The sequence below is a fragment of the Lynx canadensis genome, chromosome D4 (genome assembly GCF_007474595.2).
Source record: "Lynx canadensis isolate LIC74 chromosome D4, mLynCan4.pri.v2, whole genome shotgun sequence".
NCBI classification, from domain to species: domain Eukaryota; kingdom Metazoa; phylum Chordata; class Mammalia; order Carnivora; family Felidae; genus Lynx; species Lynx canadensis.
The window spans coordinates 87,409,358-87,436,821 of record NC_044315.2 but is presented as its reverse complement, the minus strand read 5'-3'; the positions used below and the strand labels follow the sequence as shown (position 1 = coordinate 87,436,821).

The following is a 27,464-nucleotide window of genomic DNA, read 5'->3' as shown; positions in this document are numbered from 1 at the left end:
AACGTGGAAGGACATTGTTTAATAAATCATTTATTTGACTTGAGGTCGATGCACACACGCTCTACCATACAAAAGTTGGAAGCTGCAACAAATCAAGTGCCAGAGGCAGTGCATGGACGTGTAAACAAAGACAAATGAAAACACTACTCTGAGTGATCTGGGAGCAAACCAGAGGAGCTGGGGGGGCCCAGGCTCAAGATGACGTTCAGAGTGCAGGGGAAGTGCAAATGAACGGAATGTGGGGCTGGAGGGGAGGAGGGTCCCCCCGGGCCTTCCCATGCAGGAGGCTGCTCCTTCCTGGACACCAGCCTCAGAGAGGGGGGGGGGGGGTTGGGGCCAGAGCCCTGGCTCAACACAGGGTCCTCCAGCCTGGGGGAGCAGGAGCGAGCGTGCAGGGAGGTGATGGGCCGGATCCGCACCGCCCCTCTCCATTTCCCTTCTCTCTCCCTCCCAGGACCCCTTTGCCATTCGGGGGAGAGGGGCCCTGGTCTGAGGAGCCAGTCCTCCGGGGTACGGAGAACAAGGAGGAAGAACTCAGTTTCTCTGGGAGGCCTCTCAGCCTGAAAGGGGCAGAATCACAAAATAAAGTGTTAAGGCAATAAATAAAACATCCCACCTCCGGTGAAAACACTGAGTGAAGTCAGTCTGCAGGGCTCACAGCACCCTGCAGATGTGGGGACAAGGTGGGGACGGCTGGAGGACCAGCCGATGCACAGCTGGAGCGTTTGTGCGTCGAGCCAACGGCAAAGCGCCCGGCAAAGTTTCTTGTCCTAATGAGGGCAGGGGAGCCAGTCCAGCCCTGTACATCCTCTGACCCGCCCGATGTGGTCCCTGGGCCCGCCACCGACGGCAGCATAGGTGACAGGCCTGCGATGAACCCTGGTCAGAGCCTCCAGCTCAGCCCTAGCACCACCCAGGGGGTTCCAGGCTCACAGAGGCAGGTGGGTGGGGCGGGAGGACCAGCCCCACCTGTTCCATCTTTGGTGGTGGCAAAGGGGAAGAGAAGTGACAGTCTTTGGCAGGACGAGGGAATGTCAGAGGACAGCATCCTGGTTTCCTGCTTGGGTTTGCCAAGGGCCCAGTCCCTGCCCAGACGTGAGCACAAGGAAAGCAGACCCACCCCGTCCCACCCTTGGATGGCCCAGGCCTGCCACCCGTCTAAGGTACCCCTCCCACACCAGGCACTCTGTGGCCCCCACCCTCCCAATCTGGAGCTGCAAAGTCTCTAGGGTGGTGGCAGGGGTGGGGGCCAGCAGGCACTGGGCACCAAGAGACGGTCTAAAGCCCAGGTCCCTTCTAGCTCAGGCCATCCGTGGCCTTCACCAGAGCCCCACCACCCCGTCTTCCACCTCTACCTTCCCAGCCCCGTCGTCAGCAGCCCTCCGGCTCTGCCTGTCCCACCCCTCCTCACAACAATGTCTCTCTCTGACCACCTTCCTCTCCCTCAGGCCCCACAAGCCGCTGGTCCAGCTGCTGCTTTGCCCAGGGACAGCTGAGGGCAGTCAGGCAGGCCCCCAGGGCTCCAACCCTCTCCAAGGAAGTTTGCAGGGATTCCCAGATGATCAGGGACAATTGCCCTAGGCCACCAAAGCCCAGGCTCTGCCGATGCTGACAGCCAGGGACACCCAGGCCCTTCGACACCAACCCTAAGGAGGGGAGGAGACGGCCTTTTCACTGCCATCGCCATGTGGACAAGACCCAGGCAGCACCCCTCCCCGAGCGTCCACCCGCCACTACTGGAGCAACTCCGGGGGGCCGTTCTCTCGGGGCAGCGCCCCGTTCAGGCCAATGCTGCTGGCCACCGGCGCCCCCAGGTAGCCAAGCAGGATCTCGCTGCGGCGCCGGGACAGCTGCAGGATGTCGTCTGCCAGCGCCGGCACCGAAGTGTAGCGCACATTGTCCAGGTCAAACATGTCCCTCAGGTACTGCACGATCTGGTGCTGGGGGGAGGGCTGGCGTTGGGCCTCGGCCACGGCCCCTGCCCCCCTGCCCCCCGCACTGACATCCTCTGGACCACCCAAAGCCCCTTGACCCTCCCCCAACCCGTCCACAGGCTCCCGCCCTCCTGGTGCTTCCTCCGGACCCACGTCGGCCAGGCTCCCCCCAGGCACCCCCGCTCACCCCTTTTCGGGGAGCAGCCCAGGTAGGCCACGCACTCCATTTACCTTGAAGAAAGCACAGACTTCAGCGAGCTGGGGTTTGGGTCCGAGGAAGCCAAAGGCTAGGACGGGGCTTACATGCTCCGATACGGAGTAGAAATGGGAGATGAAGCCATCAGGCACCTGCAAAAGTGGTGAGGCTGAGGGCTGGGACGCGGCCAAGCTGGGGGGGGGGGGGGGGGCCCTGGCTCAGTCACGTGCTCGCTGGGTGACGCCGGGCAAGTGACAGGGGCTTTCACCTCTGCAGAATGGGGGGTAACCTCGGGGCTGCTGTGAGGACTACACGAGGAAGGGGGCGGGCTGGGCTCCACACCAGAAGTGCCCAGAGTACTCGGCAGTGGCAGCTGGTATCAGCTGGGCAGCAGGGCCTGGCTGGCAGAGGAGAGCGATAGATCACGGCCCAGTCAGAGCGCCCGGCGCTGCCTGGGAGTACAGATACCAGCTGCCTGTGGGTGGGAGGGAGGTGACTCCGCCAGCCACACCCAGACGCCTCCGCCACGCCGGCCTCCACCCCTCTTGTGGGCCCTTCCTCCCTCAAGGATGCCCTTTCCCCGCGGGCCCTTCAACAGTTTCCGGTGGCCCACGCTGTGCTGGGTCCTGGAGAGATTAAGCGGACCTATGTGTGCCTTCGAGGTCCCCCTGGGAAAGGGAGAGAGAAAGGGCAGGACAGGTGGCCAGTGCTGTGACAGAAGCCAGAAGGGACAGCAGGGCCTGGGGGCTCAACTGGACCTCCTGGGGGGGGAGGGGGCATTCTTCTGCCGGGCCCCGCCCACCCTGCCCCCAGCAGCCCCGCCCCCAGCTCAGGCTGTGCAGATTGGTCAGCAGCACTGGGGGCCCCGCCCCACCCCGCCCCGGGGCCCCGCCCCACCCCGCCCCACGAGGGTCACTCACCATCAGCAGTCTCCTCTTCGCTTTCAAGACTGACCAGCAAGCAGTGGCCAGGGCCTAAATCAAAGATGGGACCCCACCCAGGTTTCAAATGACAGGTCGGGCCTGCAGTCCCTCCCTGATCCCAGCTCTCCCCAACCCAAGCAGGAAGCGGGGGCCTGGTGCCTGAGCTCTGTTGCTTCCTTCCCCTCAACTAGGAACCAGTCACACCTAAATCTGACCTGGACTCTAACCCTTACTGCCGCAGGCCCCTCAACTAGCAGCTGATCTTCCCCGGGTCGCAGTTCCCTTCGCTGTGAAACGGCCATGGCCGAGCACCTCCACCTCATTCAGAGGTCGTGGGGGTCCATGGTCACCGCCTACAAACTGCGGGTAGAAGACGAGCCCCAGGCCATGGAGCACAGCTGCCTGAGGGGCCCTGCACTCTCCTGCTGTTCCTTCCTTCTTCCTATGTCTTAACTTGACTTAATAACGTGCATTAAAACGGAGCAGAATTCACCACGGGAGACCACAGTGCAGAAGGAAATGCCCCCCACTGCGTGGGTTCTAAACGGGCGCAGAGAACATCAGCCTCCCCTGGGAAGCTGCTCCAGCGCAGATGCTGGTCTGCCCAGCCCACAGCCCCACATCGAGCGGGGGAGGGAAGCCTGCCCGGCAGGGTGACCGCTGCCTGATGGCGGGGGTAGGGGGCCCAGCCTTGGTGCCCAGAGCCAGGGACGGAGGAAAGCAGGGTCCAGGCCAACGCGTGGGTGACGGGAGCGTGTGCGGGATGTGGAGGGCGGCCACCCACCGTCTCCTTGAAGCTGTCTGACAGCCAGCGGTTCCTCAGGACAGCGAGCACCGAGGACGGGGGGTTCTCCAGGTCCTCGAAGGCGTCCATGAGTATGAAGTCCAGCACAATGTCGAAGAAGCTCATGCACACCACCTGTGAGAGGGCAGGGATGCTCTGAAGGCTGCAGGGCCACTGTCCAGGCGGGAAGACCGAGTCCAGAGAGGCGTGGGTGTGTGGGGGCCTGGGTGGGAACACACAGGTGAGTGGGCGCATCCCTGGGCCGCAATGGGGTACAGCCGGGGCCATCTCCCCAGCAGCCTGGGCCCGCTGGCAACAGCAATGGAGCCACCTCAGACCCTCAGAATCAAGGCAGAGCTCGGCACAGGCATCCCTTCCCTGCTCAAGGATGTTCGGTGCAAGGGACCCCAGGGCACTGGGGCTCAGCACAAACCAACTCACCCCACGGCCCTCCAGCTCCAGCCGCGTGGTGGCCCAGGTCTCAGGCTGCAGGGCATAGCCCATCATCTCCTCGTAACTCTCCAGGAAGCCTTTGGGGCTCTGTGGGGAGAAGCACAACCCACTCTGGTCATGAGAGAGGCTCTAAGACTCACTTGGACTAGATCACAAGGGCAGGCCTGTGCATGGGGGACGAGCCAAGGCAGGGCTGAGGCCTATCCCCGAGCAACGGCCGTGGAGGACACCCGGCAAGAAGTGTCCTCTACCCACCGCTACGCGCCTCTGCAGACACCAGGCCACGTCTGGGAGAGGTTCAACAACAGCGCGCCCTGCAACGTCTCAGACCAGCTCACGACGGAGTACCAGGTGCCTTCCGGCAGATGCGCACGACACCATGAGCTCACTTTGCAAAGATGCGTGAGGACAGGAGGTTGAGTCAAGCAGCCAAACATTCCAATCTGCACGACCCCGGCTGCCACTGGTGAGACGGGAGAACCTGCGGCCCACACTCACGGGCCGATTCTGGGGGAGTCGGGGAGCTCCGGCTTGTTACACAACCAGCCTGGTGCCTGGGCCTAAACGATAAATAGCATACGAGACCTGCTGCTGCCGGCACACAGGACGGGCTCTCCGTTCTCTGGGGCTGTGGGGCAGAGCTGGGGCTAGCGACGCCACGTGCACACGTGGACGTGCATCCACGGACACGGAAGGCTGGGACGTGCCAGGGGCTGTGCTGATAGGGGCCAACTCAGCGAATTCGTGCAGTCTTAAGAGGAATGGTCCAGCAGTATACCCACTTTCTAGTTAGGAATACCGAGGCTGCGGGAGATCAGTGATGTGCCCAAGAGCCAGGCAGGGTGGAGCTGACACACGACCGCACAGGCAGGTTGCCACCCCTTATAAAGAACTATGGGTATGGGGCGCCTGGGTGGCGCAGTCGGTTAAGCGTCCGACTTCAGCCAGGTCACGATCTCGCGGTCCGGGAGTTCGAGCCCCGCGTCAGGCTCTGGGCTGATGGCTCAGAGCCTGGAGCCTGTTTCCAATTCTGTGTCTCCCTCTCTCTCTGCCCCTCCCCCGTTCATGCTCTGTCTCTCTCTGTCCCCCAAAAAATAAATAAACGTTGAAAAAAAAAAATTTTTTAAAAAAAGAACTATGGGTGGAGGGGCGCCTGGGTGGCGCAGTCGGTTAAGCGTCCCACTTCAGCCAGGTCACGATCTCGCGGTCCGTGAGTTCGAGCCCCGCGTCGGGCTTTGGGCTGATGGCTCGGAGCCTGGAGCCTGTTTCCGATTCTGTGTCTCCCTCTCTCTCTGCCCCTCCCCCGTTCATGCTCTGTCTCTCTCTGTCCCCCAAAAAATAAATAAACGTTGAAAAAAAAATTTTTTAAAAAAAAGAACTATGGGTGGAGAAGCCACCAGACAGATGTTCGCCAAAATGTGAACATGTGGAGTTGGGGACGGTTTTTCTTTTTGCTGTTATGTATCTGTTGGGTTTTTGTAAAATGAGCATGAGTATTTCTATAATCATTTAAAGAAAAAAATAGAAAAACCATTTATGTTAAGTTTCAGAGAGAATTTGCTAGGATGGCCTTGACCACGACTTAACCTCCAGAAGCCTCAGTTTCCTCATACGTAAAGGAGGATGATGAAGATAAGGGCTGGCCAAGCATGTCTGACACCATCTTACAAGGTCCCTGGGGCACACCCACTCACACTGGAGAGAGTGCATGTCTGGCCCATGGACACACAGTGACGAAGTGGTCTGACTTCTCAAGTCTAGAGCCTGGGTGCTGTCCACAGGACTGGCACCCTCCCAGCTCTGCCTGCCTGCGACAACCCAACAGGGCTGTGTCGGTTCCCGCTCCAGTCCCAGGGCCCCGCATAGGTGAGCTCCGCTCTCCAGAGTGCTAACCAGCCATTCACCAAACCTACGTCCCGCACCCGAGCGGAGGCAGAAAGAGGAGAGCTGTACTCCTGGGCCTCGCAGGGAGCGGCCACAGAGATCAGGCCATCTGCTAAGCTCCTGGCACTCACCTTAGCCTCACCTGCCCACCCTTTACTTGTCCGCGTCTTCACTCTCTTGGGAGCCCACAGAGAACAGGCCAAGGGCACAACTGGGGTCAGGCCAACCTGGGTTCAAATGCCAACTCTAGCCTTCCCACACTTAGAGACCTGCACAAGTTCCTCTCCTTCCTCAGGCTCTGTTTCCTCATCTGCTGAGTGGACAGTGTAGTCAGGACTAAAGGAGGTACTAGAGGTAGAGACGTGTCTAAAGCTCAGGGCCCGCTGCCGGGTAAACAGCGGCTGCTGGGAGAATAATTATGCACCCTTATGGAGCACCTGCCCCGTGCCAGGCCCTGGGGCTGGGCACACCTGTGCCGGGACAGCTGTGGTCCTGGCCCTCACGGAGCTCACAGAGCAGTGACAAAGAGCAACCCACAAATGGGGTGCAGGGTGGGTGTGCTGGCGGGGTGAGCCCAAGGGCTCTTGGCAGAGTCCTCCTGAGGAGACAGACGGGCCAGCAGGGGCTTAGAAGATGGGGAAGCAAGGAAGAGCAAAGAAGGGGGGGGGGTGAGGGGGGCTTCCAGATGCTGGTGTAAGTTCCACCTCCTAACCTCGGTGCTGGGCACACAGGGGTTGATCTTTTCATTAAATCCTAGATATCTGTTTTTATACCCTCGTGTGCGTATTCGACGGTAAAGTAGTTAACAACAACAGCATCGAGGATCAGTGTTCCAGGTGTTTAGGGACCACCCTGTGCCATATGCGAAGGCCCGGATCAGGGAGAACGTCTGGAAGAGCCTATACGCTAAAAGCCTGAGCCCTTCGGTCTGGACGAGGCCAAGTGCACATGGCAGCCGGTCACAAAACGAAACTCGGTCTTCCGAGTTTCAAAGGCCTCAAAGGCAGCGGAAGCGAGGGAGCACGTCAGGCAGTTGGGTAACGAGATCAGAGGCGTGTTTTGGGAACCATTACTCAGACAGTGAGGTGAAAGTCCTGGGGGGTGGGGGGAGGCATTTTCAAGGGCTTTGCTCCAACAAGGGACCGATCAACATGACAACTCAGGCAACCTTATTAATGAAGAAATGTGAAGGAATGGATACAACAGATTAAAAGGATCACTGAGACCCAGCATCGGCCAAGACGTAAGGAGACGCACTGTTACACAGCCGGCAGGAGCTTCGGTCATTAAGTTGCTGAGGCGTTTCAGACAGCACACCGGGAAGCCCTTCTAACTGGGCCCAAGACACGGGATTGCCACATCTGGGTTTTGCCCCACGGAAAACCAAAGGTACCTAAAGAGGTCCATAACAGACAGACTAGAACAGCAGTGTGACGGGGGAACATCAGACACAACCGTAACGTCCACCCACTGGAGCACCAGCCGAACCACAGTCAGCCCTCCCGACGGACTACTGCGCAATCAGTAAAAGTAACCATACCTGCTGACACGGACAGATAGACAAGATACGCTCTTACACAACACAATAAAGCTGCCCAACAGTTTGCAGGGCGCTTTGGAAATTAAACAACCATGTCCAAGGGTTATCAGTCCATGAAACCGAGCAGGAGAAACACCTCGGTCTCTGGCAGGTGGGGCTCACGGAGACCGATGATGGTTTGCATTTTAGAGTCACTAAATTGTGTAAAACCGCGTGATGGTATCATCAGGTAAAAAGCAAGACAGGTCTTTGGGGCGCCTGGGGGGGGCTCAATCGGTTAAGCGGCCGACTTTAGCTCAGGTCACGATCTCGTGGTCTGTGAGTTCGAGCCCCGTGTCAGGCTCTGTGCTGACAGCTCAGAACCTGGAGCTTGCTTCCAATTCTGTGTCTCCCTCTCTCTCTACTCCTCCCCTGCTTGCTCTCTGTCTCTCTCAAAAATTAAATAAACATTAAAAAAAATTTTTGTTTTAAAGCAAGACGGGTCCATATTTTTAAAAATTAGTACAGGAAAGGCGCCTGGGTGGCTTCGTCGCTTAAGCGTCTGACTTCAGCTCACGTCATGATCTCGCGGTTTGTGGGTTTGAGCTCCGCGTCAGGCTCGCTGCTGTCAGCTCAGAGCCTGCTTTGGATCTTCTGCAATTCCCCCACACACCCCTCCCCAGCCCACGTGCATGTGTGCTCTCACTCTGTCTCAAAAAAAAAAACATTAAAAAAAAAAAAAAAAATTAGCCCAGGAAACCCCCCTAAGCCTTTTCCAGGAAACTCCCCTAGAGCTTTCAGGATGAAGTCAAAGTTCCTCAGCTTGATTTCAGATTAGGTTTTGTTTTCTTTTTTTAACAGAACCAAATAAAAGTTACAAAAATAAAAATAAAAAAGACAAGGTGAGAAGAAAACCTGAAAAAAGCTACCTTCTCGGCCTTGGTCATCAGGCCCGTCACCATCTGCCGGCCAACCTCCCCGAAGAAAAGCTGGTTGCTCTTGTCTTCCAGAAGACCCTAAGGAATGAGGAACGGAGGGGAGCGAGCCGTCGGGCTGGCAATCCCCCAAAGCTGGCGGAGAGGTCAGTATAATGGGCCAGGCAGGTGACTCTGTCTGTGCACAGGAGCCAGGGGCGGGAGCAGGCCTGGCAGACCCGCCTGACTGTCCCCAGCCCCAGCTTCGTCCTCCCCAGGCGTCCCCGACACCCACCTCGAAGGCTTGCCGCACACAATGCAGCTTGGCCAGAAAGTCCTGGTCACTGTAGCAGCCCAGCAGCTCAGTCCTGTGGGGAAGCACACACAGTCACACCCCCTGGGCCCCGTCCAGCGACGCCCCTGTGGGGTCGGGGTGGAGCCGTGCGTGGCCCCGCCTCAGCCAGGCAGCGTGACTTTGGCCAAGTGCCTGCCCTCCTCTAGGGCTCGGCTGCCCCCAAACCAAAGGAAGAGGCTGACTAGCTGGTCTCTGAGGACATGTCCTCAGGAGCACTGAGTACAGCTGACCGGTCTGGACACTGGGAGTCGGGCCGACCTCGGCCTCCTTCAGGCCCCAGCCAGCAAGGGACCCTCACTGGCAGGGGACTGGAACGGCCAAGCAGGTCCCAGCTGGCAGAGTGCCAGGACAGGGGGCTCCCGCCCATTCTGGCCACCCTCATGCGCCTTACTAAGGCTTCAACCAGGCTTTCCAGCCATGTTCGGTCAGTGAACTTTTTAAAGTTTATTTATTTTGAGAGAAAGAGAGAGAGACAGTGTGTGTGTGCACACGTGCGCAAGCACAGGGAAGGGGCGGAGAGTGAGGGAGAGACAATCCCAAGCAGGGGATTCGAACTCACGAACAGTGAGCCGAAATCAAGAGACGGAAGCTTAACTAACTGAGCCCCCAGGTGCCCCTCAGTCAGTGAACTTCAAATGCACATGCTTAAATCTGGAGTCACGGCCAAAAGTCAAGTTCTGAGTTCCATATCAAGTGGCAAAACTAATTTAAGATGAACAAGAAACCGAATTATGCCACAGATGCGAAAACTGAGGCCAAGAGAGGTTAGGCAACCTGTCCTACGCGCGACAAAGGGACAGAACCCGGCAAGGATCGGGTCTGTCCCCAGAGCCCGGCCTCGGGGCCGCTGCCAGGACGGATTCCTTTGGGACACAGGGCTCAGAGAGAGTGCCCACTAACAGAATGGCTAGAGCCCTCTGACAACTTCGCGGAAGTAGAAATCATGGTTAACTCACTAATTACACGGGTCTGTGGTTGCTAGTTTCGGGCCCGTCTGTCTCGGAACCTAAGGCCGTCCTCAGCCCTCCGCGTCTGGGCCAGGAGCACCGTGGCCCTCGGCCAGCCTGTCCAGCTGAGTCCTCACCAAGCACTGCTGGCTGGCTTCTCCGGCCTCCGAGGGGGACAAGGTGCACCCACCTGCCCCCTGCCCACCCCCCAACCCCCCGCCTCCTTCCACACACGCTCACCTGAGGGTCCGGCAGGGCACCTTCCCCTCCTTCACCAGTTGCAAAGCCTCCTCGTAAGCGGCGGCCGGCCTGGAGAGCGGGATCGAGTAATCTCCCACCTGCAGGGACTCAAAGAGCTGGGGGGAGGGTGTGCAGGAAGAGGAAGGTCGTGTCAAAGCCTCTGTCGACCGCATCCCAGCGGGTGAGGGTGCCTGCCCAGGGGACACCCGAGGGCCAACATCTCAGAGGGGATGCCAGAGGGAACAATGAGCCAAGAGGCCAGAGGCCTAGATTTCAGTCCTCAGCATCCCCATCTCCAGGAGCCCTTCCCAAAGGGACCATCTGCTGGACAGGTGCCCACACTTTCACCACCCCCCCACACTCCCCCGGGCAGGACAGCTGGGCCTGACACGTGTGGCCGTGACAGGAGACTAACGCCAAGCAACAGGCATGCAGTCTAAGAAGGGAGAGGTCAGTGTGGGCTGGAGCCATGGGGGTGGAGACCCCTGCCCTCACCCACAGGACCTATGACCCCAGCTTCGCAGGCTCCCCTGTCCCCAGCAAGTGCGTGGAGTCCCCAGGGAGCCGCGCTTGGTAACTGCCAAGTTCCGCCCCTGTCAGAGGAAATGCCTTCGCTTTCCCGTGACCCAGTGCTCACGGTGAGAGTTCACACAGGGGCCTGGACTTCACTCCACCCCGTCCTCCCTCTCTGCCCATCCACCCCGTGCCAGGTCACCTCTGTGGCAGAGAAGAAGGAATCCTCAGAGGTCAGGCTGTCTTCATCGTCCGCCCGTAGATGCAGGGAGCCCTCTGTCAAGGGGAGCATGAGGGTCCTCTCTGGGAAAAGCAGGAAGAGAAGGGCTGAGCTGAGAGTCCGAAATCACCGGGCTTTTTGGAATGCGCACGTGCCCAGCTACCAACACGCGATTCCGGGCCAGATGCCGCTACTGACCGCGCAGCTCCTATTTACGGAACACTCGCGCGTGAAGATTCTGGGCTCACGGCCTCAAATGAATCGCTTCTTTCAACGGTACGCCATCCTTGGAGGTGGGCGCGGTTAGGTGCGGAACGAGGCTGCTGAGGGGGCCATGCAGCCGCACCCTGGGCCCGATGGCCCCTGAGCTCTGCACGGGCAGGCTCCGCTGTACTGTGCGGCCCCGAGCAAGGAGACTCCCCCTTCTGACAAACTGAAACTTAGCCACTGGTCAGAACTCAAGGGAGTCCACGGACCACCTGGCATTGCCAGCCCCACCCACGCAAGGCCTGCAGGGGTCCGGACCTTCAAGGGCTCTGAGGAAAGGTCTCTCAAATAAGCAGAGACCGTGGCCCTAATGGCCCCACCAGCCTCCTCTGCCACATGGGGAGGCCACAGGGGGCAGGGTTCCTCCTCAGGCAAAGCCACTTGGAGACAGGCCATGGCGGTGTATGTCGAGGTAGCCAGCCCTTGCCAGGCCCGCGTCGCCGCTGGCAGAGCTGAGGGGCCGGACACGGGAGTCTGATACACCCCCTCGGGGCTGACAGCACCCAGAGAAGGGTCCTGGGGCCCGCTCACTGCGTGCGGTCTGACACACGGCGGGCACCAGGAGAACGATGGCCGTCTGGCTCAACATCTTCATGACCTCTCGGCGACATCATGTACTTGTACCTCAGAGGAGTAGGCAATAAGACGACTTTTTCCTTGGCCCTTTGGCCTGTTTTCAACTAATCTCCACATGAACCATCCCTTCTGCCTACCTGGTGCCCACAGAAGAGGGCTCAAACCAAAAGCCTGGAGCAGCCGTCAGGGGAGATGCCAACATCCACACCTGAAGGTCTGCTCCCGAGGGGATGGGGCAGAGCACACTGGCCAGGGACTCCCAGGGCCACACCAAGCCCTGCTCCTGTCTGCTACGTGTAAAAGACCGCCACCGGGGCGCCTGGCTGGTTCAGTCAGTAGCACATGTGACTCTTGATCTCAGGGTTCAAGCCCTACGTCGGGTGTGGGGATTAGTTTAAAATGAAATCTTTAGGGGCACCTGGCTGGCTCAGTCAGTTGAGCGCCCAGCTCTCGACTTCGGCTCAGGTCATGATCTCACAGTTCGTGGGATCAAGATCCACGTCGGGCTGGCTCTGCACTGACAGTGTGGGGCCTGCTTGGGATATTCTCTCTCTCTGCTCCTTCCCTGCTCACATTCTCTCTAAGTAAAAAATTAAACTTTAAAAATAAAATAAAATAAAAATAAAACTTTTAGGGCACTTGTTGTGATGAGCACTGGGTGTCATATAAGAGTGAAGAATCACTAAATTCTACTCCTAAAACCAAAGTTACGCTATATGTTAACTAACTAGAATTTCAATAAAAATTTGGAGGAAAAAAACGTTCTCAATAAAAAAATGAAAACTTAAAAAAAGAATGCCTCTTTTTTTTTTTAAATATACACAGTAAGTCTTCACCTTGCTTTTGAGTCGGTTTATTTAGAGAGAGCGTGCACACACGAGCGCAGCAGAAGAAAAAGGAGAGGGAGAATCCCAAGCAGGTTCTGCGCTGTCCGCACAGAGCCCAATGCAGGGCTTGATCTCAAGAGAACGTGACCTGAGCCAAAATCGAGAGTCGGATGCTTAACGGACTGAGCCACCCAGGCACCCTAATGCCTCTGCCTCTTGAAGCCTCAGTTGCCCCATCTATGCAATAAGGCAGTGATCAAATGAAGTCCAAAGGCTCTGAGGACTCTGAGGGAGCCCACACCCCGGTCTCTCGCCACCTCCCACCTCCACCCTGCCCCCACCCCATCCCACCCCAGCCTGTACCGGGCCAGCTCACCAAGGTCCAGCAGCACGCTGTCGGAGGGGAAGGTGGACCCGAACTCCTCCTGCAGGTGGTAGGCCCGGTGCAGCAGGGACTCCAGCTTCTCTGCAAACTCCCTTCGCTGTGACTCTGGCTGCAATTAAAACAACGGTTCGATACTCCCCAGGCCAACAGCCCCTTCCCTCACCAATGATGGCGGGGAGGGGAGCAGGCTCTGGGGCCCGGCAGCGAGAGTACGTATCTAGACCTGAGCTGCCCAACACAGCGGCCGGCCAGTCACACAGAGCGACTGAGACTTGAAATGTGGCCTGTCCCAACGGAGATGTGCCGTAAGTAGGAACACATGCCGGATATCAAACACTTAGTGCCGGAAACCCACCAACGAACGAACAAAAGTCCTCTGAAACATCTCCATGATGTTCCACAGTGATCGCGTGTTGAGATGACAATATTTTGGATGTACTAGACCACAGAAAATGTATTACCAACGTGATTTTTACCGGTTTCCTTCCGCTTTTGAGCGTGGTCTCTAGGAAACTTGAAATGAGCTATATGGCTCCGCACGGAACAAGGCTGCTCTGGACCCCAGCAGACCTGGGTTGTGTCCTCGGCACCACCAGTTCCAAATGGCGTGACCTCGGGTAGACGACCTCCTCATTCTAAGCCTCTGTTTCCGTATCTGTCAACTGAGATGAGAGTACCTACTTCCTAGAATTTTAGGGAAAACTTGAAGGAAAGAGGGTATGCAAAGCCCTGCACGCAAGACTGGCCTGTGGTGATGACCAGTATGTGTTGGCTGTTGTAACAATCATCGTGATACGATACACAACATGCACGCAATGTGGAAGCTGTAATATAATACTCATCATGTAAGACATCTGATATATATACACGTGTAGTAACACTAATACAGTCACTATTCCACAGTTCCCAATTCCACTGTTACTACTAACCGCGTGTGCTCGGGAACGTCCTGCACCTGAGGGGCAGCAGCCTGTGGCTCAGTGACCTCCCCGCTGCCCTTGGCCTCCAGGCTGGTATGTGGAAAGAAACACCACTCCTTTGACCCCAGAAGCTTCTCAACCAAGGGGCCAGGCACGGGCAGGCCTGGCTCTGTTTCCCACCAATGCTGCCAGATCCTATAACCGCAGGTAACCGGACTCTGGGGAGGAGACGAGGGCCGGCTCTGGCCTCAGGCGCCTGGGGACAGAGGTGGAAGGGCTCAGAGGAGGACGGCGATGACGGAGATGGCTGCTTACACTGAGTGCTCACCCTGAACCAGGCACTTCGCTGCTCAGCCTCACGGCATCCTTGAAGGCAGGTGGGCCTACGACCCCGATTCACGGAGGAAAACTCAAGGGAGGTTAAGTGGCCCAGCCTGCCCAGCTAGAGCCCGGCAGAGCCCAGGGAACCTCAGACCCACCGTCCACTTGGCCCAACTCCCCGAGAGGACCAGACCCCGCACAACGTGGCCGGCAGAGCCTTGTAGCTCTGGAAGAGGCCTGCCAGTTCTCTCTCTGCGAAGTGGCCTCGGGTTAGGGAGCGTTTCTCTGCCGTCACGGTCATACCGAAAGCGCAAATGACAAGAGAAAAAGCATAGGCTGAACTTCATTGAAATTAAGAACTTCTGTGCTTCAAAGGATGCCATCAAGAAAGTGAAAAGACAATCCCCAGGATGGGAGAAAGTATCTGCAGATCCTGTCCCCGATGAGGGACTTGTATCTAGAATGAAGAGCCCTTACAAGTCAATAAAAAAATATAACCATTCATCTATGGGTAGACACTTGGATTGCTTCCGTATGTTGGCTATCGTAAATCCAAGTGTCCATCCACAGGTGAATGGATAAAGAAGATGTGGTCTACGAGGGTGCCTGGGTGGCTCAGTTGGTTAATTGTCCGACTTTGGCTCAGGTCACGATCTCGCAGTTTGTGAGTTCGAGCCCCGCGTCGGGCTCTGTGCTGACAGCTCAGAGCTTGGAGCCTGCTTCGGATTCTGTGTCTCCCCCTCTCTCTACCCCTCCCCTGCTCATGCTCTGTGTCTGTCTCTCAATAATAAATAAACGTAAAAAAAAAAAAAAGGAAATGTGGTATATAAATACAATGGGGTATTATTCAGCCATAAAAAAGAATGAAATCTTGCCATTTGCAACACATGGATGGATCTAGAAAATATAATGCTAAGTGACATAAGTCAGACAGAAACGAACACCGTGTGATTTCACTCATATGTGGAACTTAAGAAACAAAGCAAAAAAAAGACACAAACAAAAAAACAAACTCTTAAATACAGGAAACAAACTGGTGGTTGCCAGGGCAGCGGGGAGGGAAACGGATAAAGGGGATTAACAGTACCCTTAACATGATGAGCACCGAGTAATATATAAAATTACTGAATTAAAAAAAAAAAAAAGACAAATAGCCTAATTAAAAATAAAGCAAAGGATCCGAATAGACATCTCTCCGTAGACCTACAAATGGCCAATAAGCACACTGTTAGCCCAGGGAAATGCAAATCAAAACCACAATGAGATAACCATTTCATACCCACTAGGAGGCCTAGAACCAGAAAGACGCAAAAAGGAGTGTTGGTGAGGACATGGAGAAATCAGAACCCGCCTACACTGCTGATGGGAACGTAACATGGCACGTTACGGAAAACAGGCTGGAGGGTCCTCAAAATGTCAAACGTAGTGTTACCACAGCACCCAGCAACTCCACTCCTAGGTACACACCCAAGAGAGTTGAAATCTCGTGCTCACACAAAAACCTGCACACAAATGGTCATAACAGCGTTCCTCCGGAGAGCCACAGAGTAAAAACAACCCAGGGGCTCGGCTCTGTTGAGCGTCCGACTTTGGCTCAGGTCATGATCTCGCGGTTGGTAAGTTCGAGCCCTGAGTCGGGCTCTGTGCTGACAGCTCAGAGCCTGGAGCCTGCTTCGGATTCTGTGTCTCCCTCTCTCTCTCTGCCCCTCTCCCGCTCACGCTCTGACTCTCCCTCTCTCAAAAATAAACATCAAAAAAAAAACCCCACAAAAACCCAAATGCCCATCAACGGATGAATGGATAAATAAAATGTGGTACATCTATACAATTGAATATTACTCAGCAATAAACAGAAATGAAGTAGTGATCCAAGTTATTAGAGTGAACCTTAAAAAAAATATGCCATAGGAAAGAAGCCAATCATAAAGGCTACTAATTGCATGACTCCCGTTTATAGAAATGTCCAGAACAGGTAAATCTATAGAGAGGAAAAGTAGATGAGTGGCTGCCTAGGACTGGGGGGCACAAAGGGACGGAGGGGGTCTGACGAAGTACATGGGATTCCTTGGGGAAATGATGAAAATGTTCTAGAGCTCATTGTGGTGATAACCACACAGCCCTCCATATACTAAAAGCCAATGAATTACACAATTCAAAATGGAACTGGATGGAAATGAATCGTATGGGATACGAATCTAAGAAACCTATTAAAAATTCTTTAGCACAGAAAACCTCCTGGAAGGATACCAAGTGGTTATGTCTGGATGGAGGGTCATAGGCATCAATATACTGACACTAAAGATCATTTCTTGAGCAACTACTGTGCGCCGGGGTCCTACGGCTGGCAGTGGCATCCCGCCGAGGGCCTCAGCACGCAGGGAGGCGGAAGGCCTCTGCCCAAGTGACACAACACGAGCTGCGCATCAAACACTGGGCATTTTTTCCCCCCACTCTTTTCCATTCCTATCGTTTTCACTATTCTTTAGGGAATTCTTCATCGCTTTCAGGAAGAAGACGATGAAAGTTCTAGAATGTTCAGATGCAGTCTTAGCAATCAATACCATTTTGGAACTAAAACTGCCTCCCTTCCCTTCCACGACCTGACAGAGTCCTGCAGGTGTCCATCAGCCGCCACAGGCAGAGGTGACCTGGTGCAGCTCTGCCCTTGGGCACCAGAGGCTTTGTCACCCCCCCCGGGGACTTTCTCTGATGTTCCTGTAGCGACACTGCTCCTTTTATGTGGCAGGCCTCTGAGCCAATGTCCCTAGCTAGAGAAGAGGGCACCACACCTTCAGCCGGTGCCAGGCATGTCCTCATCCTTATACTTCAAACTATTTCCCAGGCTCCCCTGCCAACTGGCTCATGGCCAACCAAGGCGCAGGTGGAGGAGGTGTGGAGTGGGGCAATGGGCAGAGAAACTCCTCTCCCAGTCCTGACTCACACCGTATCTCTGCCCCACCCTGCCCAAACGGGGTGACCCCTGCTGGTAAGCCCCCTCCATGGTTCTGGGTTCTGTGGCTCCTGCGCTCTGGGCACACCCCCTCCAGCCCGAAAGCTCTCGGCTCCTCCCTCACCTGGGCCACCTGCGTAATTCCCTGGGCTAACCTCCCTTTTTAACACCCGAAGTTGCTTCCGTTTCCTGGCTAGACCCTGACTGACCCTCCAGAGACTGTCAGACTGCTCCCCAAAGAGCCCCCGCTTTGTCCTCGCCCCAGCAGAGGACAGGAGCTCATAGGTTTGTCGTTGTTGTTGTCGTTTAAATACAGAAAAGTACAAAGACTCAACAACAGTCCATGGGCGCCTGGGTGGCTCGGTCGGTTAAGGGTCCAGACTCTTGATTTGGGCTCAGGTCATGATCTCTCATGGTTCATGAGTTCGAGCCCTGCATCAGGCTCCACACTGAAAGCACGGAGCCTGCTTGGGATTCTCTCTCTCTCTCTCTCTCTCTCTCTCTGCCCCTCCCCTGCTCATGCTCTCTCTCTCTCTCTCAAAATAAATAAATGAACATTAAAAAAATACTAAACAGTCCACAATCCTATCGCCTATACAAACCCTCCCCATAAGCAAGGCTTGAAATCAGGAAAGACAAATGATAAAGTGACATGAAACCCCTTTCCCCCCTTTCCTTGTAGACCCTCTCCTCACAGACCACAGTTAATAATTTCCTGAGTTATCTGTCCAGAGGAAAGGAAAAATCCACATGCATACCAGCAGTTACCAACTGGCACACATGTACATAGATATGTCTTTAAAAAAAATTTTTTTTAAGTTTATTTATTTATTTTGAGAGAGACAAAGACAGCTCGAGTGAGAGAGGGGCGGGGGGGGGGGGCGGGGGAGAGAATCCCAAGCAGGCTCCGCACTGTCAGCACAGAGCCCAATGTGGGGCTCGAACTCGCGACACCATGAGATCATGACCTGAGCCAAAACCAAGAGTCAGACGCTTAACCGACTGAGCCACCCAGGTGCCCCTGGATATGTGTCTTTTTCAACATGGACACACACAGGTCATGCTATACACATTCCACACCTTGCTTTTTTCACTTAATGACATATCGTGGAGGCAGCAGCCTATCAGCCTATATAGAGTGTCCTCAGCCTTTTAACGTCTGCATGGTACTCCAAACCACTTTTTAATTTTTTTTTTTTAAACGTTGATTTACTTTTGAGAGAGGAAGACAGAGTGCGAGCAGCGGAGGGGCAGAGAGAGAGAGGGAGACACAGGATCAAAGGAGGCTCCGGGTTCCGAGCTGTCAGTGCCGTGCTGGACGCAGGGCTCGAAATCATGAACCGCGAGATCACGACCTGAGCCACCCGGGCGCCCCTACTCTGGACCACTATTGATTTGACATGTAGATAGTTTCCTTTTTTTTTTTCCTGGTCTTTAACTGTTACAAGATAACGCTTCAGTAAACACCTATCCCAAGAGGTGTGTTTGCTATGCTTTACGCCAAAATTTTTTATTTTAGCTTTCTTACTATCTCCTTTCTGACATTGAAATAAATACTGACTGGGGCACCTGGGCGGCTCAGTCGGTGAAGCGTCCGACTTCGGCTCAGGTCATGATCTCGCGGTTTGTGGGTTCGAGCCCCGCGTCGGGCTCTGTGCTGACAGCTCAGAGCCTGGAGCCTGTTTCAGATTCTGTGTCTCCCTCTCGCTCTCCGCCCCTCCCCCACTCACACTCCGTCTGTCTCAAAAATAAACATTAAAAAAAAAAAGAAAGACAGAAATACTAACAGTGCCAAACACACCATGTAAAGAAAAGACAGGACACAGGCTGTGTGATCCACTCAATCGAACGCAGGCTACTTTTCCCCCCAGTCCTTCATAAAATGCCCCTTTTCCTCACATAGTGGGGATTGGGGTGTGATCATCACCATGGATTACTGGGCAATTCCTAAGCGTCGGGCATGTGCTAGGCACGTCACGTTGAGTATGTGACCTGGCTGGATCGACACCCTGGTCGGGGGGAAAACTCCCACCCAGGACAAGCGACTGCCTGGCACAAGGCTAGGCTGCCACCCTGCCTCCCGCGGCTGGCTGCCGCTCCAACCCCCCCACCGACCTCCTCCACGGCTGGGAGCTCAGAAAGACACAGGAGAGGACCACCTACCTCAGACAGCACCTCCGAAGCAGTCTCGGGGTTCCGCAGGCTGTCCCCCGGCGTGGGGGTGCTGCTGCTGTCCCCTCTCTGCCCCACGCTCAGCGCCTGCTCCCACTTCTGTAGAGCCTCCTCGAACAGCTCCATGCCTGAGCCCGGGCAGGAAGAGAAGCGAGAGTCCGACCTCAGTGGCGGAGAACAGCTGGGCCCCACGCAGTGTCACTCGGGAGGGGGCTCAGGAGACCAAGGAGGCGGGAGGACCCCCAAAGGACAAAAACGGGCAAGACTCTATGAGCCCGGCCCTGATCACTTTTCCACCGTGGCTCAGGTGACAGGCCTCCGTTCGGACCAGGGTTGTTCCTGGAGACTGTCCCCTGTCCAGAAATGGCTGAACAGCCCTGAATGAGGGTTTGGGCGTCCAGGAGCGGGGTTGCAAAGCGGCACCCGGAAAAGTGTTCTGAGCCCAGCCTGGGCTCCCGAGAGGAGACCATTCTTCCCCCGACTCTGCTCCAGGAGAGCCCCCAAGGCTGGCCTCTTGGCCCCATACCCTGCATGTAGAGACTCTCCGCATCGCCGTCACCGGCAGTCACAGACTCTTCCATCCCTCTGGCATCCCATGGTCCTGAGCACGCAGCCGTGGGGCTGGATGAGTTCACTGCTACCATCTGGGCACCAAGCAGCACAAGGACCCGAGGGCAAGGGGTAAGGCCCTCCCAGGCTCTTCATAGGACCCGAGCCCCTCCCACCGCCTGATCACGTTGCACACCCTCTCCGAAGACCGTCCCCAAAGCCGGCCCCTGGCACGGCGGCCAAACCCTCAGCACGGCCTGCTTCCACCAACTCTCAGCCCCTGACGGCCCCTTACACAAGATGTAGAAGTGGGAGGAAATGGAGGCCAACGCCCGGCCCGGGAACCAGCAGCCTCCAACAAAAGCCGCGCTGGGTCCATTCCCTGCTCTGGGGTTCTGTACTGGGAGGACTAGGAAGACTGAGGGAGCACCCACCACGCACAGGGTGGGGCAGAGCCCACACTCGCCACAATTTCTTGCCCTGCCAGGACGTGGGCTCCTCCAGGCCAAGAGCTATTTCTTGGTCACCCCTGAGTCCCCAGGGCAGAGCCCAGCTCAGAGCTTGCTGAATGGATGGGTAAAGAGATGAGCAAATGAGCCCAGAGCCACTCTCCAGGAGAAAATACGCCCTGTATCTCACTGATCTCTATATCCTCAGCAGAGTCCCCAGCATAAAACAAATGCCTGCTTGGTGCCTGATGAATGAATGAATGAATGAATGAATGAATGTTCATAGACCAGTATCTTCCCCCACAAGACCACAAACCTCTCTTCTGCACCTATCCACCTTTCTCTCGCCAATGCCTGGCACTCAGTAAGTGATCAGTGACAGTCTCTGAAAGCCTGCATGGATGGGGCGCCTGGGTGGCTCAGTCGGTTAAGCGTCCGACTTCAGCTCAGGTCATGATCTCACGGTTCGTGGGTTCAAGCCCTGCGTCGGGCTCTGTGCTGACAGCCTGGAGCCTGGAGCCTTCTTCGGATTCTGCGTCTCCCTGTCTGTTCTCTGCCCCTCACCCACTTGCATTCTGTCTCTGTCTCTCTCTAAAATAAATAAACACTAAAAAAAATTTTTTTTGAAAGCCTGCATGGATGGACGAGCGAATGAATGAATGAATGAATGAATGAACGAAGAGACCAAATGAAATCTCTTCTCCTGTCTTGCCACCAGTCTGTAAGCTCCCCGAGGACAGCAACTAGGGCCTATTCTGTGCCAGGGACTGAGCCCAGAACCCCTGGTGCCCTCCCCCAGGTAGTTACCGAAGCCAGGCTGTGGGAGGAGCCCGAGCGCTTGCTGGGCTCGATGGAGGAAATGCCACTCAGAGTGTCGTTGCTCTTGCTGCTGGGGCTCTGCATCCTCCGGCTGGCGTAGCCTGTGAGGAACAGGAGGGCAAGGGTCACGCAGGCTTTGACCCGAGGCTGTGCACAGGCTGTTCCCACCTCCAGGCGATCCTCTCCCTCACCTGGGAGCCTGGACTCCCCACCCTTCTAAGGCAGGGTGACGGCTGCCTAGTGCACGCACCTAGCACAGTGCTACACCCGTGCATGTCATCCTGCTCACTGCCATGTCCCTGTCACCCAGTGCAGGGCCTGGCCCAGAAGGCCAGGTAAGTCTGAGAATGAGGACTGACAACTTCCCCAACTCCTCCTCACTCAGTTTCCCCTGTGTCGCTGACTAACTGATTTGGAATTCTTCTCCTTCCAAGAAGAATTTGAGACAATGACTTTTTTTGGGGGGGAGGCGGGGAGCACAAGCGGGGGGAGAAGCAAAGAGAGGGAGACAGAGGATCCGAAGCAGGCTCTGTGCTATCAGGCTGACAGCAGCGAGTCCGATGTGGAGCTCAAAGTAACGAACCCGAGATCATGACCTGAGCCAAAGTCAGACGCTCGACTCACTGAGCCACCCAGGTGCCCCGGGGTAGCTAGGTGGCTCAGTGGGTTGAGCGTCTGACTTTGGCTCAGGTCACAATCTTGCAGTTTGTGAGTTCGAGCCCCGCTTGCGTCGGGCTCTGTGTTGTCGGCTCAGAGCCCGGAGCCTGCTTCAGATGCTGTGTCTCCCTCTCTCTAGCCCTCCCCCTCCTGCACTCTGTCTCTCTCTCTCTCTCTCGCTCTCTCAAAAATGAACATCAAAAATATCTTTTTTAATACACACATAGGAAAACATTTTTAATAGGTTTTTTTAAAAGTTTATCTATTTTGGGGTGCCTGGGTGGCTCAGTCGGTTAAGCGTCCGACTTCGGCCCAGGTCATGATCTCACAGCTCGTGAGTTCGAGCCCCGTGTCGGGCTCTGTGCTGACGGCTCGGAGCCTGGTGCCTGCTTTGGATTCTGTGTCTCCCTCTCTCTCTGCCCCTCCCAGCTCATGCTCACATTCTGTCTCTGTCAAAAATAAATAAACGTAAAAAAAAAAAAAAATTAAGAAAAGAAAAAAGAGTTTATCTATTTGGAGAGACAATGCAAGTGCGTGGGGGAGGGGCAGAGAGAGAGGGAGAGGATCCCAAGCAGGCTCCCCGCTGTCAGCACAGAGCCCGATATGGGCCTCAAACTCATGAGCCATTAGATCACGACCTGGGCTGAAGCCCTGCACTTAACCGACTAAGCCAGCTGAGGCACCCCCCCACACACACAAAATTATTTTCAGTGAGAAAAGTAGGGAGGGGATAATAAGATAACACCAGAGATGGTGCTGGTGGTACAGGGCAGGCGAGAGGCTGGCGCAGAAACGGCTCCAGGTTTCCCAGGGGTCAGTGCCAGCCAGAAACCCAGCCTCCTCAGCAATTCTCAGGTCCTAATCTAGACTAGCCAAAAGACTCGTTTTTCCACTTGCAAAGGGAAAACTTCCCTTTTGCAATGAGAATTCACAACTAAAAATCATTTTCACCTCGGGGGGTTCTTTTTTTTTTTGCTTCTTAAGCCAGGTTTCTCCCAAGATGTGAGCCTGTGAGAACTTCCTGCCTTGGGAAGAGGGCCACAGGACACTCAGGTCATGGCCAACGCTGGGTTGCTGGGTTACAAGATAAACAGGGGCCACGAGGGCTTTGAAAGCCACAGCAGCACACACAAAACAGTTCAGAGGCTACCAGGCAGGGGCTGGGTTAGAGGAGAAGGGCTGACCGCGAGGGTCATGGCGGGTGGGGATTGAGAGCACGGCTACGGGTGTTACACAAAATTACGTGAAGAATTGTATGCTAAAGAGGCGCCCAGGTTTAAGCGTCTGACTCTTGCTTTCTGCTCCTGAATCTCTCGGTTCGGGAAATCGAGCCCCGCCTCAGGCTCCACGCTGATATCGCAGGGCCTGCTTGGGATTCTCTCTCTAAATAAATTAATAAACTTAAAAAAAAAAAAAACAAAAAACTGCACACTAAAAAGGGTGAACTTACTGTATACAGAGTCAACCTTAACTTTTAAAAGGGGGGGGGGGGGACAGAATACCATATGGCTCTGAAAGCACATGGCCCTTCTTGCTCCCACGCCAGGGACTTCCCTCCCTGGGCTGCGTGCCACCAGCCCCCTCTGGACCCCCAGGTGCTCCCAAAGGGTCCTCAGATACTAAGAACAACCGCCGACAGGACATGTGCGCCCGGGCGCATCACCCACCAAATCCTTAAGGCGACTCAGGGAAGGGTCTATTGCCATCCCTGCTTCACAGACGAGGGGAGATCAGCTTGGAGGCGGGACGTCACTAGCCCAAGATCCAACAGCGAACGTGGGGCCCAGCCGGGACTTGACTCTAGGTCAGGCCCTCCCCCACTGCCTCACACCTACCTTTCTTCACCGACGGCACCTTCCTGGCCATGAGGATGGGGAGGGGCACCGTGCCCAGATGTGCGCCTCCGATCTCCGGGCCGACCTGCTTCTTCCTCCGCCGTCGCCTTTTTAGCTGGTGGGCGGCCAGGGCCAGGGCCACAGTCCCCAGGGCTGTGGCAAAAAGAACCTTCCGCAGGCCTGGAGTCAACCGTAGCTGGGAGAACGCAGACTGCAGGAAGAGAGGGAGGCGGCGGGGCCCAGAGCTCCGTGGCAGGCAGAGCTGCTCTGGGGAGCACCCGAGGGGTAGAGGGTGCCTCAGGCACTCAGGAACTGTTTGCTGACCAGGAATGATAGAGAGGCAGTCGCCCCAAGGGGAGGGACCTGGCCAGGACTTCTGAAACGTGGACCACGGAGATGTAAAGAGGGGGAACTGGGGACAGCAAAATGACAAGGCCACAGGGATCACATCTGGGGTCCAGGAGGTGTCCCTAACTCCACGGGTCATGATCCTAACAGCTGCAGTGGCTTTAAGGAAGTGTCAAAAGACCTGGTCAGTGACAGACATTTGAGGTTGGCAGAGAGGGCATCACTGACCCCTCTTATAGACTGAAAAACTGAGGTCAAGTGCTCATACAGCCCTAGGGTGAAGAGCGGGCTTGGGGCTCCAGACTCCTAACCTAGTCCTTCTTGCTGTGCTGAAACAGGAGACCCCAGAAACCTGGGGTAGCAACAATGAGGGAGAAGCTTTCCCAAATGCTAGGGACCCTGAGATGAGGGCCTCAGTGTTTTGGAGACCAGAGGGGTAAAGGCAGGACCACAACCCCCCGCCCCAACCTTTACCTGCCCGAATGTCGTGTACAGGAACACAGGGATCTCGGCCACCGTCATGGCCAGGGCCTGGATCACGGACATGCCCTCGGTCCTCCGGAACGCCATGGCAGGACCAGCACCCTGGGCAAGAGCCGTCGGGTCCAAGAGCTTCCAAGAAGAACGTCTTCAACTGGCTGCTGGCTGGGTCCCAGGCACCGTCCACGCCTCAGAAAGACAGAAATGCACATACCAGAGGGTCCTTCCACAGAGCTGAGAGACAAATGACCAAGTTAGACACAGTGAAACGCTCACGTGAACACAACGAAATGCCCCTAAGAGTGTCCTGCGGGATGAGGTGGGCGCAAAGCCTACCAGTGCAATTCCAGGCCCAGAATCGGGCCCCTATCTTCTGCGCCCACCAGCAAATGCCCCACAGACCCTCTGCCCGCCCTGAGTCCTAGGAGCAGAGGACAGCAGCACTGGCATGTTGGCCCAAGAACGGACCCAAGGCCTGGGAGATGGGACAGTCACCCTCAATCCTGGGGCTTTACGCCACACTTTCACCATCGTTTCAAACCCCGCGGTCCATCGGGTAAACAAAAATGTCAAGCCACCTGACATTCAAGCCACCTGACAAAGGGTCATGCCCCTGACTGGGAATCATTATACCTTTTTCATCTCCCGCAAAACCAAGAATGTTTTTATTTCCTGCGGGCTGTATTATGAGAACAAGCAGGGTATTTCCTCAAATAACAACAGCTCCTACACGTGACGTGTGCCCTTTGTGCTGAGCTCTTTATGTGTGTATGTTAGTTCACTGAATCGTTACAACTCTGTGAAGGAGATGCTAGCTAGCCGCCCCCCCCACCACCCCATCTTTGCCAATTTCCAATGAGGAATGTGAGGATCAGAGTGGTTAAGTCAAGAGTCCATGGTCATACAGCTAGTATGGGGTAATGTGGACTTGGGCCAAGATCTACTGGACTTTAGACTCTGGGCTCAATAGAACCCTTTAGCTAAATCCGACATGGAGCTGGAAGCCGCAGGACCACACACTACCGGGGCAACATTCCCCTGGGGCCTTCTGAGACCCCCTGGGTACCCCCCCTGCCCCATCCCAAGCCAGCGAATAAGCATAAGCATCTTAAGCACACTTTGCCCAGTCTCCAAGATCCTGCAGAGTGCTCCCCGCCCCTCCCCCCCTCCCCCCCCCCCCCCCCCCCCCCCCCGACAAAGACCAAGGATGCCTTCAAGGTCTCCCGGGACCTCAAGCGGAAGGAATACACAGGCCAGGACAGACCCCATCAACCTGGGATGGCAGCCAAAATCACTGGAACGGCACAAGAAACCGTTTATCCCCAGTGAGCGGGAAGGATGGACGAAGGATGGACGATCCCACCAGTCTAACTCTGGCGCTCGGCTGTGTGCATGAGGGGGCGGCAAGCAAAGGCACAGACTAGGACCAAGGAAACGGTCATGTCGTCAAGGCTGCGAGGCTTAATTTGCTTAGCTGCAATTTGCTTAGCTGCAAATTGAGCTATGCAACCTCCAGAGGTCGGGGCCCAGGTTAATATCACAAACCAGCCCTCTCTTCCCCCGCTCCCCCAACCTGGCCTGGACCTAGGAGCAGGGGAGACGAAAACACCAGAACACCGGGGGATCAGTAGCTACTATTTCCCAAGCGCTTACTACCGTAGGCCAGGCTTGGAACAGGCGCTCCCTGGAAAGCGGTGGCCTGTGAGTCTAGTCACTCACAGACGCCCATTGCTTATGATGGGAAAACTGAGGCCATGAGAGGCAAGCGGCCTGACCGACCTCGCTAACTGACCAAGCTGGGGTGTGACCTCAGCTGCAAAGGATCCCAAAGCTCTGGTGTTTCCCCTGAGCCGTCCACTACAACTGCCACCTCCCTCTCCATGCCACACCTGAAAGATTTCGGGGCGCAAGCGAGAAGAGCCCACAAGGAGTAACAACAGTGAGCCTGAACACATGCTCCAGGAGTGAGAGAAGCCTGGGAGGCCAGGTGTTTGCCTGCAGGAAAGTCAAGAGCAGCCTCAGCTGTCCCAAACGAGAAGAAGAGTCGCACGTGCAAGGTGACAACAGGGGCCCCCAAGCCTGCTTTGCTCCAGGGACGGATCCACAGACTCAGCTCAACTGTGCCCTATTCACCCCCGACACAACCCAGGAGAAGCCTCCTCTTCTCTATGACAGCCTGTAGCAATGCTCCCCACCCTTGCATATTTCCAATGCCATTCCTACCTGGACAAGTCACTCTATAACCTTGGACATAAACATCCTCATTCTACCGCCACTGTGGCACTTACAACACCCTCAGCCCGGATGCCCACATCTTGCGCAGGGGCACCTCCTCCCTTGAAGTGGGCAACCCCATTAATGACTCTGGCCTGAGCATCCCGCCTTTCCTCCTTGACCCCATCAATGTCCCGGACCCAGGCATTCCTCTGAACCACCCTCTGCCCAGTCTCTCTTCATTCCACATTAGGTAGCTTACAAGTCTGACCAAGCTGGGCGCTAGGCACGGGCCACTCCCACACTGGGCCTCAGCAACATCCCCTTCTTCAGGGTCTGTTCATTTCATCTTGGTTATCACCCTGCGCAGCCACAGTTCAGGCCCCCTCCCCTCTTACCCGACCCCCGGAATATCCTTGAGGGTCGTCCAGATGCCCACCGGCGACACCTCGGCCGGCGCACCTTCTTTTCCCAGCCCAGGTTCGGGTTCCCGCGCCCCGGCAACGTTCCAGGCCCGGGCATCTCCTCACTGACCTGGTACCTTCCGTTCCACCTCTCGCGACGCCCACGGCCCGGGTACCCGCTCATTCCAACCCGGGCCCTTCTAGTCCGGCTGAGCCCGGACACCTGCGCTCCCACCCAGTCTTTTGCTCAGACCCGGTTCCCGCCAGCTGCAAGCCTCCGTCCCAGGCCCTGCCGCGACGCCCGCCGGGCGGGCTCAACCAAAGCCGCCACTCACCCAGGATCCCATCGCTGCGGAAGGGCAGCGTCTCCTTCTCCAGCGCCCGCGCAACCAACCTCGAGGACACCGCG

At 56.0% G+C, this 27,464-nt stretch overlaps 1 protein-coding gene across 3 annotated transcripts; it reads right to left on the bottom strand.

Annotated features, from left to right (window-relative positions):
- MIGA2 (mitoguardin 2) lies at positions 1-27,464 on the bottom strand. Of its 3 annotated transcripts, none has more exons than XM_030293435.1 (16): positions 27,391-27,464; positions 24,432-24,671; positions 23,610-23,820; positions 21,106-21,218; positions 19,827-19,944; positions 19,292-19,428; positions 12,929-13,046; positions 10,865-10,965; positions 10,150-10,265; positions 8,903-8,975; positions 8,623-8,709; positions 4,279-4,377; positions 3,838-3,972; positions 3,051-3,104; positions 2,166-2,282; positions 1-1,940 (listed from the first exon to the last, which is right to left on the bottom strand). In XM_030293435.1, the coding sequence occupies exons 2-16, from the start codon at positions 24,525-24,527 to the stop codon at positions 1,734-1,736; spliced, it is 1,782 nt and encodes a 593-aa protein (XP_030149295.1). In that variant the 5' UTR covers positions 24,528-24,671; positions 27,391-27,464; the 3' UTR covers positions 1-1,733. The 3 variants fall into 3 exon arrangements, with proteins under 3 accessions (XP_030149295.1, XP_032451452.1, XP_032451453.1); XM_032595561.1 differs by lacking the exon at positions 27,391-27,464 and adding an exon at positions 27,186-27,321; XM_032595562.1 differs by lacking the exons at positions 1-1,940; positions 2,166-2,282 and adding an exon at positions 2,325-2,798.